General features: G+C 37.0%; 1 protein-coding gene across 1 annotated transcript in view; it reads right to left on the bottom strand.

The window, feature by feature from the left end:
• Nucleotides 1-557: 557 nt before the first annotated feature.
• The window catches only part of LOC148125264 (microtubule-associated tumor suppressor candidate 2-like), a 109,669-nt gene continuing 96,147 nt past the window's right edge, over nucleotides 558-14,079 (bottom strand). Inside the window, exons 4-5 of the mRNA XM_087937880.1 lie at nucleotides 1,915-2,118; nucleotides 558-562 (exon numbers count right to left, since the gene is read on the bottom strand). Of these exons, the coding sequence (XP_087794006.1) occupies nucleotides 558-562; nucleotides 1,915-2,118 (209 nt within the window). The remainder of the gene's footprint in view (nucleotides 563-1,914; nucleotides 2,119-14,079) is intronic.

Here is a 14,079-nt window from a genome sequence, read left to right as displayed (position 1 = left end):
ACAGGAAGTGTAAATGGATTACTTCCAAAAGACCATATAACAGGCCATATTATAACATTAATCAAAGGACTTCATGTACCACATCTTTTTTTTTTTTTTTGGAGGGAAGGGTCTTTTCTTTGGAATTTGTTTGCAGAAAACTGCAAAAGATATCACAAAATGAGATCAGGTTATTGTGGGAAGTTAAAACTTGCAAACAAGTGACCCAAAATGCAATCATGTGACTGGGGGGAGGTAGTTCGACAAGTTGCAAGTAACTTTTTCCAAGGCTGTCATAACTTTGAATAGTCATTAAACAATCAGCTGTAAATTGAGGATTACCTGTAATGTTTTGATTCATGAAAATGTCCTAAACCAACTGCGTGTAATTTACCAAGTTCTCTATCTTCTGCAATGGGATTGCATCTCATTCTAACTCTCCCTTGTGCCACAGGAATTAAATGTAAGACACAATTTAAAGATAAACTAATTCCTTGGACTCATTCAATAATAGTTTTCTAATAATCTCATGCACAGGTTATTCAGGCTTTTTAAAAATGTACTTGAACTGAATATCTTTATTCTGAAAAGAAAAAAGAAAAACAAGAATGATACTGCAGAATATATTTCTGATTCTCATGCCCCATATCATTTCTACCTGTGGTATAGATTACCAAAGCACATTACGCATTAGAATCTCTGATGCTACATTAAAAAAAAACCTCCATCTGGAAGCTTTTTCCATTTTCCTTTCCTGAATAATATCGTTTTGACTCTTTCCCTAACACTATTAATTAATAGTGGCAAACAGATTAGAAAGCAAAAAAGCAACTGAGAAAATTTGCACCTAGCAGCCACTCTCCTAATTAAGAACCAATACAGGCTAACTTAGAAAACAGCAATTAATATTTCTGAGTGGGCTAACTATACACAGCATTTGACATATTACTGAACTACAACTTCTCAAAACTCCAGCAAGAACTACCGTAGGTTTCCCACCCTGACAAATTTAAATCTCATTTAATTTGTGTAGGATCTCTTAACTCCTTGAACTTTCTCTGCATAGTCTGCTGTGTGCATCAGAGAAGTGTGATGGCACCAAGAGGCATTTGCATGTATTTGTACTTTGGCTATTTGTATTTTAGTAAGATACTAAACTCAAAAGATCTGGATGATTCCACCAATTATTAAATCTATTATGCAAGCCCTTGGGATTGATTGTGGCCTACTTCGTGTTTTATTTCTTGCAATTCATTTGAAAGTAACATAAACACTGAAAGATTTAGGACTCTACATCAGTTAAAATCGTCTAGCTTTTGTACAAGCTGGCATCCTGAATTTGAACCACTTGAGGAGTGATAACAGTTGCTTTGAAATTGAGATGGTTCACGTAGACTCTGGTCTTCAAAGAGAGAAGCTGACATTTAAAAACCCAACAATCCTTCCTTGTGCTCTGAGTTCATAGAAAATATAGATTCCATAATGAGAATACTCCTTGTCATGTGGTTATTCTGTACTTAATCAAATAAACAAATTTACTACCAAAAAAATAGGATTTGAGATGAAAGTTCAGCTAAGAGTTCTTGGCGTTATATGTACAGAGATAACAGATTTTTTTCCCTTAACCATAGTATGCTGAAGCAAGAAGTCTACTGTACTTGAATCTGCTTTGAAAGTAGTTCATTTATCTGTGTGTGCATACGTGCGTGCACATACATAGAATGTTTGCATACAAAAATGGTTATGAGATGTGTTCTTCAGCAACTTTTAGAGGAAAATCCTATACAAGTAATTTATTATTAGAAAATATTTATCAAACATTATATATATATGTCATAAAATTCAACAGCAAACAGAAATATGCTGCTAACACACAATAAGTATTTTTCTTTATTTCTCTGCAACAGATATATCAGGAGTGAAAATCAGACTTACGATTGGCTGTCTTGCTTTGATCACTCTGGACTCTGTCACTTGATTTGCTTGAGATTGAGGAGACACTGGAGCTCCTGACAAAACCAAACGTGGTGAGTTTAGCTGGCGGTAACCGTGAATAACCAGGAGGGCGAAGTCCGGACTGACAGGGCTTTGGAAGATTCGATTTTGTAGCATTTGGACCTGGGCCTTTTTTAAGATCAACTGGAAAAAATAAATAAAATTGTTGCATGCATTTTTTTTAAAAAAAGTGAAGATATATTGTTGGATCTTGTCAGAACAAACAAGAATGGCATTGAAAAGAAAACAATTCCTTGGCTGGTTTATTTAGTTACAAACGGGGTGGGATTCAACTTTTTTAACAACCAGTTCTGTGGGCGTGGCTTGGTTAGTGGGCATGGCTTGGTGGTCATGTGACTGGGTAGACATGGCTTGGTGGTCATGTTATTGGCTGGGCATGGCAAACTCAATATCACTCACATCGAGGCATGCATCTCCTCGCCTGGCCTTTCATGACTATGGGGAAGCTGCAACAGTCGTAAGTGTGAAAAATGATCACAAGTCACTTTTTTCAGTTCCATTGTAACTTTGAATGGTCACTCCACACAAGCAAAGTACCAGCAAAGGAGGAAAAAAAACCTCCAGAGAAGTTCCAGAGACAGGAAGTCTAGTCCTGCCAAGAATGCAATAAGGGTTAATGGAGAGGCAGTTTCTGTAAGCAATACCAGAATGTTTCCTTCCTGTCTTCCTTACAGGATTAGGCCAGTAATTTCTTCTTACAACCGGTTCTCAGAACTGCTTAGAATGTTAACAACCGGTTCTAGCGAATAGGTGCGAACTGGTAGAATCCCACCCCTGGTTATAAATGTTATTTGGCCATCCATCTCACAAGAAGTGACTCTGGGCAGCATATAGCAAAAAGGAAAGTAGAAAAAAAAAAGATATATGTCAAACACAATCATATTAAAAGAAGGCATATACAAAAGAGATTCGATCAGCAATGGATCTACCTCAAAATCTCACCCATCCCCAGAGATCCCCAGGCTGATGTCAAAGCCGGGTCTGAGGGACTCCCAGAAGGGAGGGATTTTTGTTTTTGTTATTCCTTGACTTAGGTCGAGTGATGCCACCATTTTGATTCCAATGGACCCCTCTGTTCCTCTTTAATGCGCTTACATTTCTTTTCTTAGGTTTCTGCAGCTGCTTCAAAGAATTGCAGTCACGTCCATGTTTGTGACAAAATATTTGGAATCAAATCTAAAGTGATCCACAACCAATTATGTTTTTAATGCAAAAAATTAAAATGGATCAAAAGAAAGCAACATGTACAGAAGCTGTAAGTGATCAACATATAATTGAAAAGAAACTAGATAAAAAAGATTTGTTTCTGCCTGTTCCATGATATAAGAATCCAGGGACATCAAACATTTGAAATCCTGTAAAATTCTGGGCAGACAAAAATTTGACAGCTACCATAAAGTCAAAATTCTCTTCCACAAAATCTGGTAAGAGTCACCAGATTGGAAAGGTTGAAACAGGTTTGAACAAGTCACTTTTTCTATTTTAAATTATGTCCACATCTTTTTATTTTTGAGAAATATATAATAGATTGTTCTAATTTTCATGTACATTGGAGCTAACACACTGATTGTGTGTAAAAAAAATTCTTATATATATTTTACAATGCAATCATATTGAAATGTAATACACACCCTTTCCTCAATATACATATTGTGTTTTCATTTGTTCATTAGATAACTGCATTACAAAATTCAGAAAAAATACAAAAATCGATACATAAGTGTGCTTCAATTAATGTGTGGATTGAGGAAATACAATTCTATTCCTAGGTTCAACCTGTAAAAGTGGCTTAAACCAATTAATGATGTATAAGGTTACCAAAAGGTCTGGGCCATAACAGTATATATTTCCTACAGGGTCAGAAGCTCCAAACTTCCTAGGCCCAACTGGTAGGGATTGAAGCAGAAGAGTACTACTATTGGATTTAGCTCCTTGTTTGTGGCTTATCATGGACATCTCATAGAATGATGGACTGAAACGGCCATTGATTTGACCAAGCAAGGTCTTTTATCACCTTAGTAATGAAGCACAGCCAGGATTCTGACGGTTTTGATTCAACAAGAAAAAAAGAAAGAAAATGGATATAAATGGTTGCCAATATGTAAAATGAATATGTATTTCTAGTATCTATTAGATCTTCAAGGCAGACCAGATTAAGAAACCAATGTTCTATAGGCAGAGGTGGGCTGCACTTTCACTGACAGGGGGCTTGCTGATCACGCACCATACTCCCTTCGCTCGTGCGCGCTGCTTTGGAGCTGAAACACAGCTTCAGCAGGCAGCTAATCAACTCAGACAGCTTTGGTGAGTAGAGCAGGGTGGTGCGGAACTCAGCTGGGCAGCCTGGGTGGGGGAAAAGTTAGTTATTTAGGGAAAACATCGAACAAGGGTGGGTGGAAGGGCCCAGCCAGAGATCACAGCTAGGGGCTCGCCCGAGCCCCACCAACCACCCAGTAGCCCATCACTGCCTATAGGTCAATAGTACCTTTATTGTAACAGCCACTGTCACAGAATCTTTCAAGCCTGAATGTGTTTCCCTCTTCCTCTCTTTAGCTTTATGCGAACTAAGGAGGACCTTGTATGAGATGTTTATTTACATTACTTTCTTGGCCTGGGAACAAACCCCTTTTATCTGACAATTTCCTTAGCAGTGGCTCTTGCTCCTGTTCTTCAAGGCCACTCTATAAGTCCTCTGCAATATCTGTCATGGGAGAGATGGAATAATCCTCTTTAAATTACTTCCTGCAATGACACGGATTTCCTTCTTCTTCTTCCTCACATATGATTTTCTTTTTTTAATCCCAATTTATTATTTTGTTATTTTATGATTTCTTCCAATCCAAGTTAATGACTTTGCTCTAGTTGACTATGGCTTCAGTCTCTCAAGTACCAGTTTTAATGTTTTAGTGTTCTTTGCTTAATAAGATACCAAAACCTGTTAATTTACTCAGATTTTTTAATTAATTCCCAGATATAATATGAATGTGGACAGGGAAATTGCAAAAGTCATGGAGTTGATGCTCAGTAGATAGGTGATGAAGGATTAGCTATAAAAAGCAGAATATCTTGAGTTATTTTTAACAAAAGGACAAAGGATTTTGAAGGTCTTTTTAAGTCTCCGAGCTAAATAATTTAACAGGGGGCGTGGGGAGAATACTGACTTGGTGACAGTGTGAAAAAGTTGAATTCCAGTGTAGGAAAGGATTTGAAATTAAAACTCTCAATTCTGTAGTATCCTTATGCATTTGTATCTGGAATACAGTATTTGTTGTGTGGACCTTGATGTTCTCTGAAGTTGGTTATTTTCTTGTAGGCATTTCATTACCCAACCAGGTAATATCATTCATGCTATTAAGCAGGAGGTTTGTTCCATGTTTGTTCCCAGAGCTGGCTGAGAATTCTGGGAGTTGAAGTCCACAAGTCTTAAAGTTGTCAAGTTTGGGGACCCTTAAATACCTCAACTTGCCCTGCCTGTGTTGGTGAAGATGTGGTTTTGTCCTTGGTTGTTATTGGTTTCTTTCTGTCAAGAAAATGGCATCCCCACCAAGCTATTATATAAAAACAGGGAGCAAATAAAGGGAATACCAAGAACTCCATAGTTCAACCCTGAGTTACATATATTCTCTTCTACCAGACTTTTATCCTATTTGAAAAAGGCACATGATAGAGCTATAAAAAGTGCAGAAAAAGGTAGTCAAATGTCAAACATCTTCTTCATGAGAAAATGCCAGAATATCTGTGACTCTTCAGCTTGTACAAAAGATGACCATGGTGATCTATAAAACCCTGTATGGTCTGACAAAGAGAAATATTCTCCTTCTCTAAAAAAACAGACCAGGGATCATCCAAAAATGTGGTAATGGTGAACAATTTGCATACTTTTAAGGGGAGATTAAATTCATAGGGGATATGTATCAAAGGTAATGTTCAACATTCGGGTTGTAGGGGAACATCACAGATGAAACTAGTTGGGGGAAAGAAAAGGCTGGACTAAAATGGGTCTTGATCTGGTCCAGCAAGGCTAATACACTAGATTACATTAAATGAATTACAGGACCATTATGACTAGGCTGTTGTTCCTGTTATTGAAGAAAGTTAATAGCAGGCAAGGCAAGTAATGTTGAAGCATCCCCTACATGGAATGATATTTTTCAGTGACAGTTCAGTAAAATTTAATATAAGCTTCTAACAAAGAGTTACAGCAAAGGCACTTACTATTTAATAACTTTGTTCGTTAGAATTCCCCAACCATCTTTTCAGTAGTATTGAGTGCTCACATATTATATATAATTGATCTGTACACTGACAAAATTTGCATATAACGTTCAACATTTTATGTACAGGTTACTCTTCCTTCAGAACTTAGAGTGGCCCTGACTTTGTCAGCCTTTTATAAAGTTTTAAAGATATGTCTATGTACTCAAGCCTGGAGTTTTGAAAGTGTTAGGAGCCCTGTTACCTGGTTGCACTGTTATTTTTTAGGTGATTATTAAGGTAATCTTCTACTGTATATATGTATAATTTGTGAGTATTATTGTTTTAGGTGTTTTGATGACATTAATTATTGTGATATTGTTTGACACCCAAGTCAATTGGATTGACAAGGGCAGCTATAGAAATTGAATAAATAAAATTATATAGGATTCAATGTTTTGTACAATTGATGTACACTGCACATTAAGGATCACACAATGCAGTATCTATAAGCCCAGCGTAAATGATGCTTGTATCGGTGCTAACCAAGATGCTGCTTTCTCTGATTTTAATTGTTCGACTTATTTGGGTAAGACTTAGTGTATGACTCACCCTTGTTAAAGGAACCCTTAATGTGATTCATTTTGTTTCTGACAGTGACTATATGCAAACATTGTGGCTGATTTAGAAGATATTTTTAGAGCCTCTGGAACCATAACCGCATTTCCAGTGGTGGGATTCAAATAATTTAACAACCGGGTCAGGTTGGCTGTCATGGGAGACATGGGCCTGAAGACTTGGCTCTGCCAGATGGTTTGGGGCTCCAATAGGGGACCATCACACTGGAGGGGGTTGATCAGTGGTGGGATTCAAATTTTTTTACTACTGGTTCTGTGGGCATGGCTTGGTGGGCATGGCAGAGGAAGGTTACTGTAAAATCCTTATTTCTTCCCCACCCCATTAACCTGCTTTCCAGCTCCATTCTCCTGTGCAGGGGAACAAAAGAAGACCCAGCCGATCAGCTGGGACTCAGGAGGCAGAGAATAGATGGGGCGGGGCCAGTCAGAAGTGGTATTTGCCGGTTCTCCGAACTACTCAAAATTTCCGTTACCGGTTCTCCAGAACTGTCAGAACCTGCTGAAGACCACCTCTGGGGTTGATTTAAGAGGCAACCCCACCTCTGTCTCCATCTTTTAAATATAATTTTATTTAGAGTGCAATTTCTATTTTTATCATTTTAGAAATATTTATCTGTTAATGCTTTAATGTTTTAATACTATAAGATACCCAGAGCCATTTTGATACGTGGGACAAATAAATTTAATAAATAAATAAATAATAAACAAACACTATCAAAAACTCAGGTAAGCAACAAAGGCTAACACAGTGTGAAACTAAATAACATATTAATGTCCACATCAAATGATTCTCTGAGGTATAAAGGTACTTCAGTTTCAGTGACTTTATAGATAAACACCGTTAGTTTTGCTTAAGAGCCATTACATTCCACACTATGCAAGACTTCCGGTGCTCCCTGTATGAAGATAAAAATCTTTATTACTGCATTTGAATCTGTGGCAGGACACATTCATTATTTAAAGAAATATTTAGTGGTTCTAGCATATACTGCAAATACTTAGATCATTCTTGCTGAAGCTGCCTTCCTTCGGAAGTCTAGTTTCTGGCTCAACATTATTCACATTAGGTTTAAGAATAAAGATTATTAGCAATTTTTACTTATCTTGTTGCTAAATCCCTGCAGCACTTTAATTCTTCATTTCTCTTAATTTAGAATAGTCATAGCAATACCGGTAGCTCTATTAGGCTAAAGGGCAACCAAGCATTTCTCTCTCCCTCGCCTCCAAACCTTTAAGGAAGTGTTCGGTTCTGCTGGCATTTATTGATTTTTTTTTAAAGCTCCTATGAGAAGTTTCCAGTTGAGCTAAAAATCAGAGTTCATAAAAAGCTGTTTATCGTTTGTCTTTTAAATCTAGTGTAACCCTGTACTCTGGAAATTTTCTAATACAAATTCCAGAAGCATTCTCTATGTGCTGAATAATAATGCAGAAAAGAAGAACAATTCCTATCTTTGGGCTACTAATTAAAGTTCTGGATGTAGCTCCAGAGCTTCTTTCTATACTTCGTTGTGCCTTAAGGTAGGGATTACATGGAAAATAATTAAATTAGCTGTGTTTTATTGACAGAATATTCATTCCATTGGAATCAATTAAAACCTAAAGAAATCTTGTTCTGGCTGTTCCCAATAGTTTTTTCTGGTTCTGATCATTTTTTAGGAAGCAACCCTAGTATAAAGTTGTTAGACCTTGACTCAAAAGTTTGGGATAGTTTAGATGGAAGAGTGGCATTTGCAAGTGGTGTGCATATTGCAGATTCAGTCTATAATCTGCCTTCCTAGTCACATTGATTTTCTATGTCTAACATTACTACTTTCAATCAGAGGTCTACTACAGTCATCCAACTTCTTCTTTATATATTTTAGATGACCAATACAGCTCATGCAGTGGTGATATTCAATTTTTTTTACTACTGGTTCTGTGGGCGTGGCTTGGTGGGCATGGCAGCGGAAGGATACTGTAAAATCCCCATTCCCTCCCCAGCCCACTAATCTGCTTTCCAGCTCCGTTGTCCTGTGCAAGGCAACAAAAGAAGACCCAGCCGATCACCTGGGACTTGGGAGGCAGAGAATAGATGGGGGCAGGGCCAACCAGAGGTGGTATTTGCCAGTTCTCTGAACTACTCAAAATTTCTCATACCAGTTCTCCAGAAGCTGTCAGAACTGGCTGATTACCACCTCTGAGCTCATGAAGCATAGATATTACACGAGCATACTGTGGCCTGTCCATGACAACCCTGTGTGTTGTGTTCGACCAACAGCTTGATGAGGGAATTTTTCCTCTCAGTCCAACCAGATCATTGTTATACATATGTGGTTGGCTGTCTAATTGACAGTCAAACCCTGGGTGAGGATGGTCTTATTATGCACAGACCTGGCATTTCATAAGAATAACTAGAGCCCAGCGCTATCTTGCAACTTATCAGATGGCCTTTGATCATGAGAAGCAAGCAGCTGCAAGTGACTCCCTCTCATCTTGCCACTGGACCTTCCTCTGCAGTCTGCACATTACAACCTTGATGGAACTACTTTCTCTCAATTCTTTCTCCATCTTTTCCTCAGCCTCAGAAAACTTTCCCTGGCCATGGTAGATATTCAAACGTACCTACCGCAGTAGTAGAATTCAATTTTTTTACTACCAGTTCTGTGGGCGTGGCTTAGTAGGCATGACAGGGGAAGGATACTGTAAAATCTCCAGTCAGAAGCGGTATTTGTCAGTTCTCCAAACTACTCAACATTTCTGCTACCGGTTCTCCAGAACTGGTTAGAACCTGCTGAATACCACCTCTGCTACCGAGGCACTGACCCTCATCCCTATGGCAATCACTGTATCCTGCCTACACGGATATTCAGCAGTATGGAGACAAACCACTGCCATGGATTATCGACCACTCACCCTTATATCTAACCTTATAAACCAAGTGTCTCTTTCCTATTCTGTACATTGGGCTTTTGTTTCCAAGTGGAAGAATTTTGCACTTGCCTCTATCAAACTTCACCTGTTGTTTTCTGCTAATATGTCTTAATGTTTTAAGACTAAGTCTAAAGATTATTTTCATCTTCTAACTCTCTCATCCAATTTGATATCCCCTACAAATGCCCTAAGCATTTCCCCCCATCACTTCATCGATGTTATTAATACACATGTGAAAAGGTGCAAAGCCCAGGGCACAATTCAATACCTCTCTACTTTGATGATTCTTTGACTTTGGAGTCAGCTACATATTCACTTAATTGTCATGCCACACAGTCCACACTTAACTAGCACACTGTTGCTTTGGCTGTCTCTCAAGGTCAGGGTAATAACATATGGTGCCCCCCTACAATGCATCTCTACTCTGCAGTAGCTGACTCTTTGCACAACCCAGAGATACTCATCAATTCTCTATTACTCTCTTCTTGATGCCATGCAAAATGGCCTTCCTTTCAAATTCCTGAGAGGTAATTAATATTGAAGCTCTACCTACTGTTTGTAGCTCGTCATCTGTCTTCTCTGTAGGACAGTTAACTTGCTTTCATTGCTCCTAACAGCACATAAAAACACTATGGCAGATAAAAAGAAATAAGAAACTGCATAGCAAACTAAAGAAAAATGTATTGGCAGAGATTTAAAAAGTCACTTTTTAATACATTAGTTGGGGTTTTTAGGACTCTTCTGATTATCATAAACAGACAGGATGAGTCAGGTGAACCTGTAAGTTTGATGGACTAGACTAAAGCATCAGTATCAGTATCATAGAGGATGTAAGACACTATAAATGTTTGACAAAGATTGAAGATTCACTTCTGTAGTCAGCTATAAAGTTTACTTGACGGTCCTTGAACCATCTTCAGAATAAAGACCAATGTTTCTTTGTTCCTCCTTACTACCAGGCTAAGGGAACTTATAGCATGAACTAAAGCTAGGGACAAACCCTTTGTAGGGCAATGATCTTAAGTCTTCATAATTGAAGGTGACAATTATTTCTTTTGTCCCAAAATTAACTTTAATTTGGAATTCGACTTCAATCAGTTACTCCATTTGAAGACCAATTTCCTTGTACAACTTACAATCTAAAAGTATTTAGTCTAATTTTGAAACTTTCTTCTTTCCATTGTGTCCCTCATTTTGTTTTGTTAGTAACATTTTCCCTCATGAAAACTTCAGGAGGACTACCAAACATGTACATCTGTTTGTGTTATTGTTAGTTGAACTTAATAAAAATATTATACAGCTATAGATTTAGGATAGTTTTATTCTCAACTCATAGGTCTCTTATTAAATATGGATGATGGAAGTGGAAAAAACAAAGTTCAGGTGGAAATGCAATATATAACGCTGTGGATTATTGAAACATATTGTTCATTTCTGGCAAAATAATTTTATAAATGTTCACTTAAAAGCTTTGCTTACCTATATCAAGAGAAGTTTGCATTAGATTGCAATCCAAAACTATTTTGTGTTATTTATTTAATTTGTACACCCTCCAATTCCCAGTGACTCTGGGAGATTCACAAAGTAAAAGAATAGAAAAATAACAGTAAAACAATACAGCAGCAAGGCAGGAGAAATTATAGCAAAAACTAGACAACAATAAAAAAAACCCATCCGTACCAATTCAATGGTCTCTTGCTTGTATCTTTAGTAGTAAGCATATATATCAGACATGGGTTCTAGATTATACCCAGAAGAAACCACACTTTGAAAAATATTAAATAATTGGTAGCAAGCCATGCTGCCAGAGTCAAGAAGGTTGCAGACAAAAATATCAGATATTACAGGTGTCCTGCAGGTTGTAGATTGCCCAATTCTGCTGCATATAAAATTCAGTGAAACAAAATATCTATTATCTGTGAATAAATTTTACACATTTAAAGTATAAGATTGCTTTATTTAACAAGTCTGTTTGTGTGGTTTTCCATTAAATCTAATCCTATATCATGATTACAATAGTACAATAAAATTGGATAAGCCAGATATTTGTAAGATGAATATTTAAGATAGTTTCTCTTGCATCCTTTAGTTTTGTGTTACAAAAAAAAATCCATTGTAAAGAGAGAAGTCCATGAAGATTATCCGTTGTTTTTTTCCTGGAGGATCTACCTAGGCAGAAGGCTGGTTCACAGAACACTTAACCCTAACCCCATGCTAACCAAGCACAATTGCGATGTTCACATAACATACTATGCCCAGATGAATAAATTATTCTATGGCTTAACATGATGACCTAGCTCACACAACATGCTAACTCTTGGGAGTTTAGAAAACAGCTGGGTTTCCCACAAAATGCTGAACCATAAGCTAATCAACCTCACTTTAGTTTACTCTAGCAAGTTTACATTCACTATTCTCCTGAAAACGATAAGTTAATCAAGGCCTATTTTTCATTAGTCTAAATCAGCAGGGATCTAATTGCCAATTGGTTGCTTATATGCCTGGAGTCAGAAAATCCTGTCATTGCATTGCAGCTGCAATTCTATATTCACTACCTTGAGAGTAAGCTCCATTAAACTCAAGGGGGTTTATTTCTAAATAGACATAGTAAACTAAACATTGCATATCAATGTGCAATTTCATATTCTGCTTTTATATTTGTGTTAGAAGGTTTGAAAAGCAAAGTGAGAACATTTTCAGAAAAGCAGGAAAGCCAAAATAAAACACATTTTAAGAAATATGTTTGTCCTAATGTTCACATGGGATAATAGATATGAGACAAAAAAAATGGAAGTAACATTTCTCTTTTAAAACAATGGAAAAATGAATGCAGAAGTTCCTGTGTGAACTCAAAAGCAACAAAACTGAGGTTGATATTTCTCCCTTGCAATTTTGAAACAAATAGGAACAACATATACAGCTTTATGATTATAATACGTACAATACTTTTTATTGTGTGCAATAACAATTTAATAATTATTTTATAGTAGAGTGTATTTTTTATCTTACACAAAGTGATTTTATGACCCAATATGGGCTTAAATTACTATTGGAGAATTGAAATATGTATTTAATATTTAAACGTATTTATTTTGGTATCACAAACATTTTAACCCCTACAGATCATTTTCCAGGGAATTATAAATTATGGAGTCTTATGATGTCATCATGTCCCCAACATAATCCTTAATTTGATGGAATCATAGTAGTTTTACCCCAGGGAAAAATAAAGCTGAGGCACTAGCAGATTACAGCTCTTATTTTTCTAAACATGTGCAAACAGAGATAATGTTCTCAGGGATAGGGAAAAATGGCGTAAAATGGATGAGCAGAGCCCTACATTTGCATTAAAATTCATATGATTTGTGGTGGGGATCAAAGTGAATGCCAGCAATTGATGAGTGAAAGCAATCTCCATTTAACTTGCATTTGTTTAATATTCAGACAGACAAATCCTACTAGATCATATCTGATTACAAGCATTGTTCATTTTTATGGAGGTGCTTTAAAATTCACTCCAATACAAACCATCTGAATTCTCCAGAAATATAACCTGTAACTGTTCAGTTGCATTTTCTACTGCAAGTAGATCCAATAGCTCACATACAAAAATAAACATTTTCCTAATATATAACATAGTATGGTGTAGTGGTTGAGACATCAGGCCAGATACCAGGAAACCATGAGTTCTAGTCAGTGGTGGGATTCAATTTTTTTACTACCGGTTCTGTAGGGTGGCTTGGTGGGCATGGCAGGGAAATGATACTGTAAAGTCTCCAGTCAAAGGTGGTATTTGCCAGTTTTCCGAACTACTCAAAATTTCTCCAGAATTGGTCAGAACCTGCTGAATAACACCTCTGGTTCTAGTCCCACTTTAGGCATAAAGCCAGCTTGATGATCTCAGCCCTTGAAAGCAGACAATGGCAAACCATTTCTGAAAATTTTCCAAGAAAACTGCAGAGATTTGCCCAGGCAGTCATCAGGAATCAACATTGACTTGAAGGCACCAAAATAAACATATGAACAAACTAAAAATTGACTGTTAGATGGATTTACATCTTACATTGTAAGATGTAAATGTATTCATAGTTAAAGTCTTGTTGGCAGAGGATAGCATGGGGGAGAAAGCAGATCCCTTGTCATTTTTGCAACATTTGACCAACAATCCTACAGATTTTAACCTAGTATACAAAGAACCCTATAGCTGTGTTCACACAACATGTACAACAAGGTCACACGGTTAACTTATGTTATGAATCAATATGCTTGGATACTTTATGTTACTGTGCACATCAAGAAAATTGATTGATTAACATAGTCAAAGTGTTCTGTAAACATTCTT

This window comes from Pseudonaja textilis, chromosome 7 (assembly GCF_049901715.1).
Source record: "Pseudonaja textilis isolate UNSWEBS1 chromosome 7, rPseTex1.2, whole genome shotgun sequence".
Taxonomy (NCBI): domain Eukaryota; kingdom Metazoa; phylum Chordata; class Lepidosauria; order Squamata; family Elapidae; genus Pseudonaja; species Pseudonaja textilis.
Note: the sequence above shows the minus strand (reverse complement) of the source record. Positions and strands in the feature narration are given on the sequence as shown.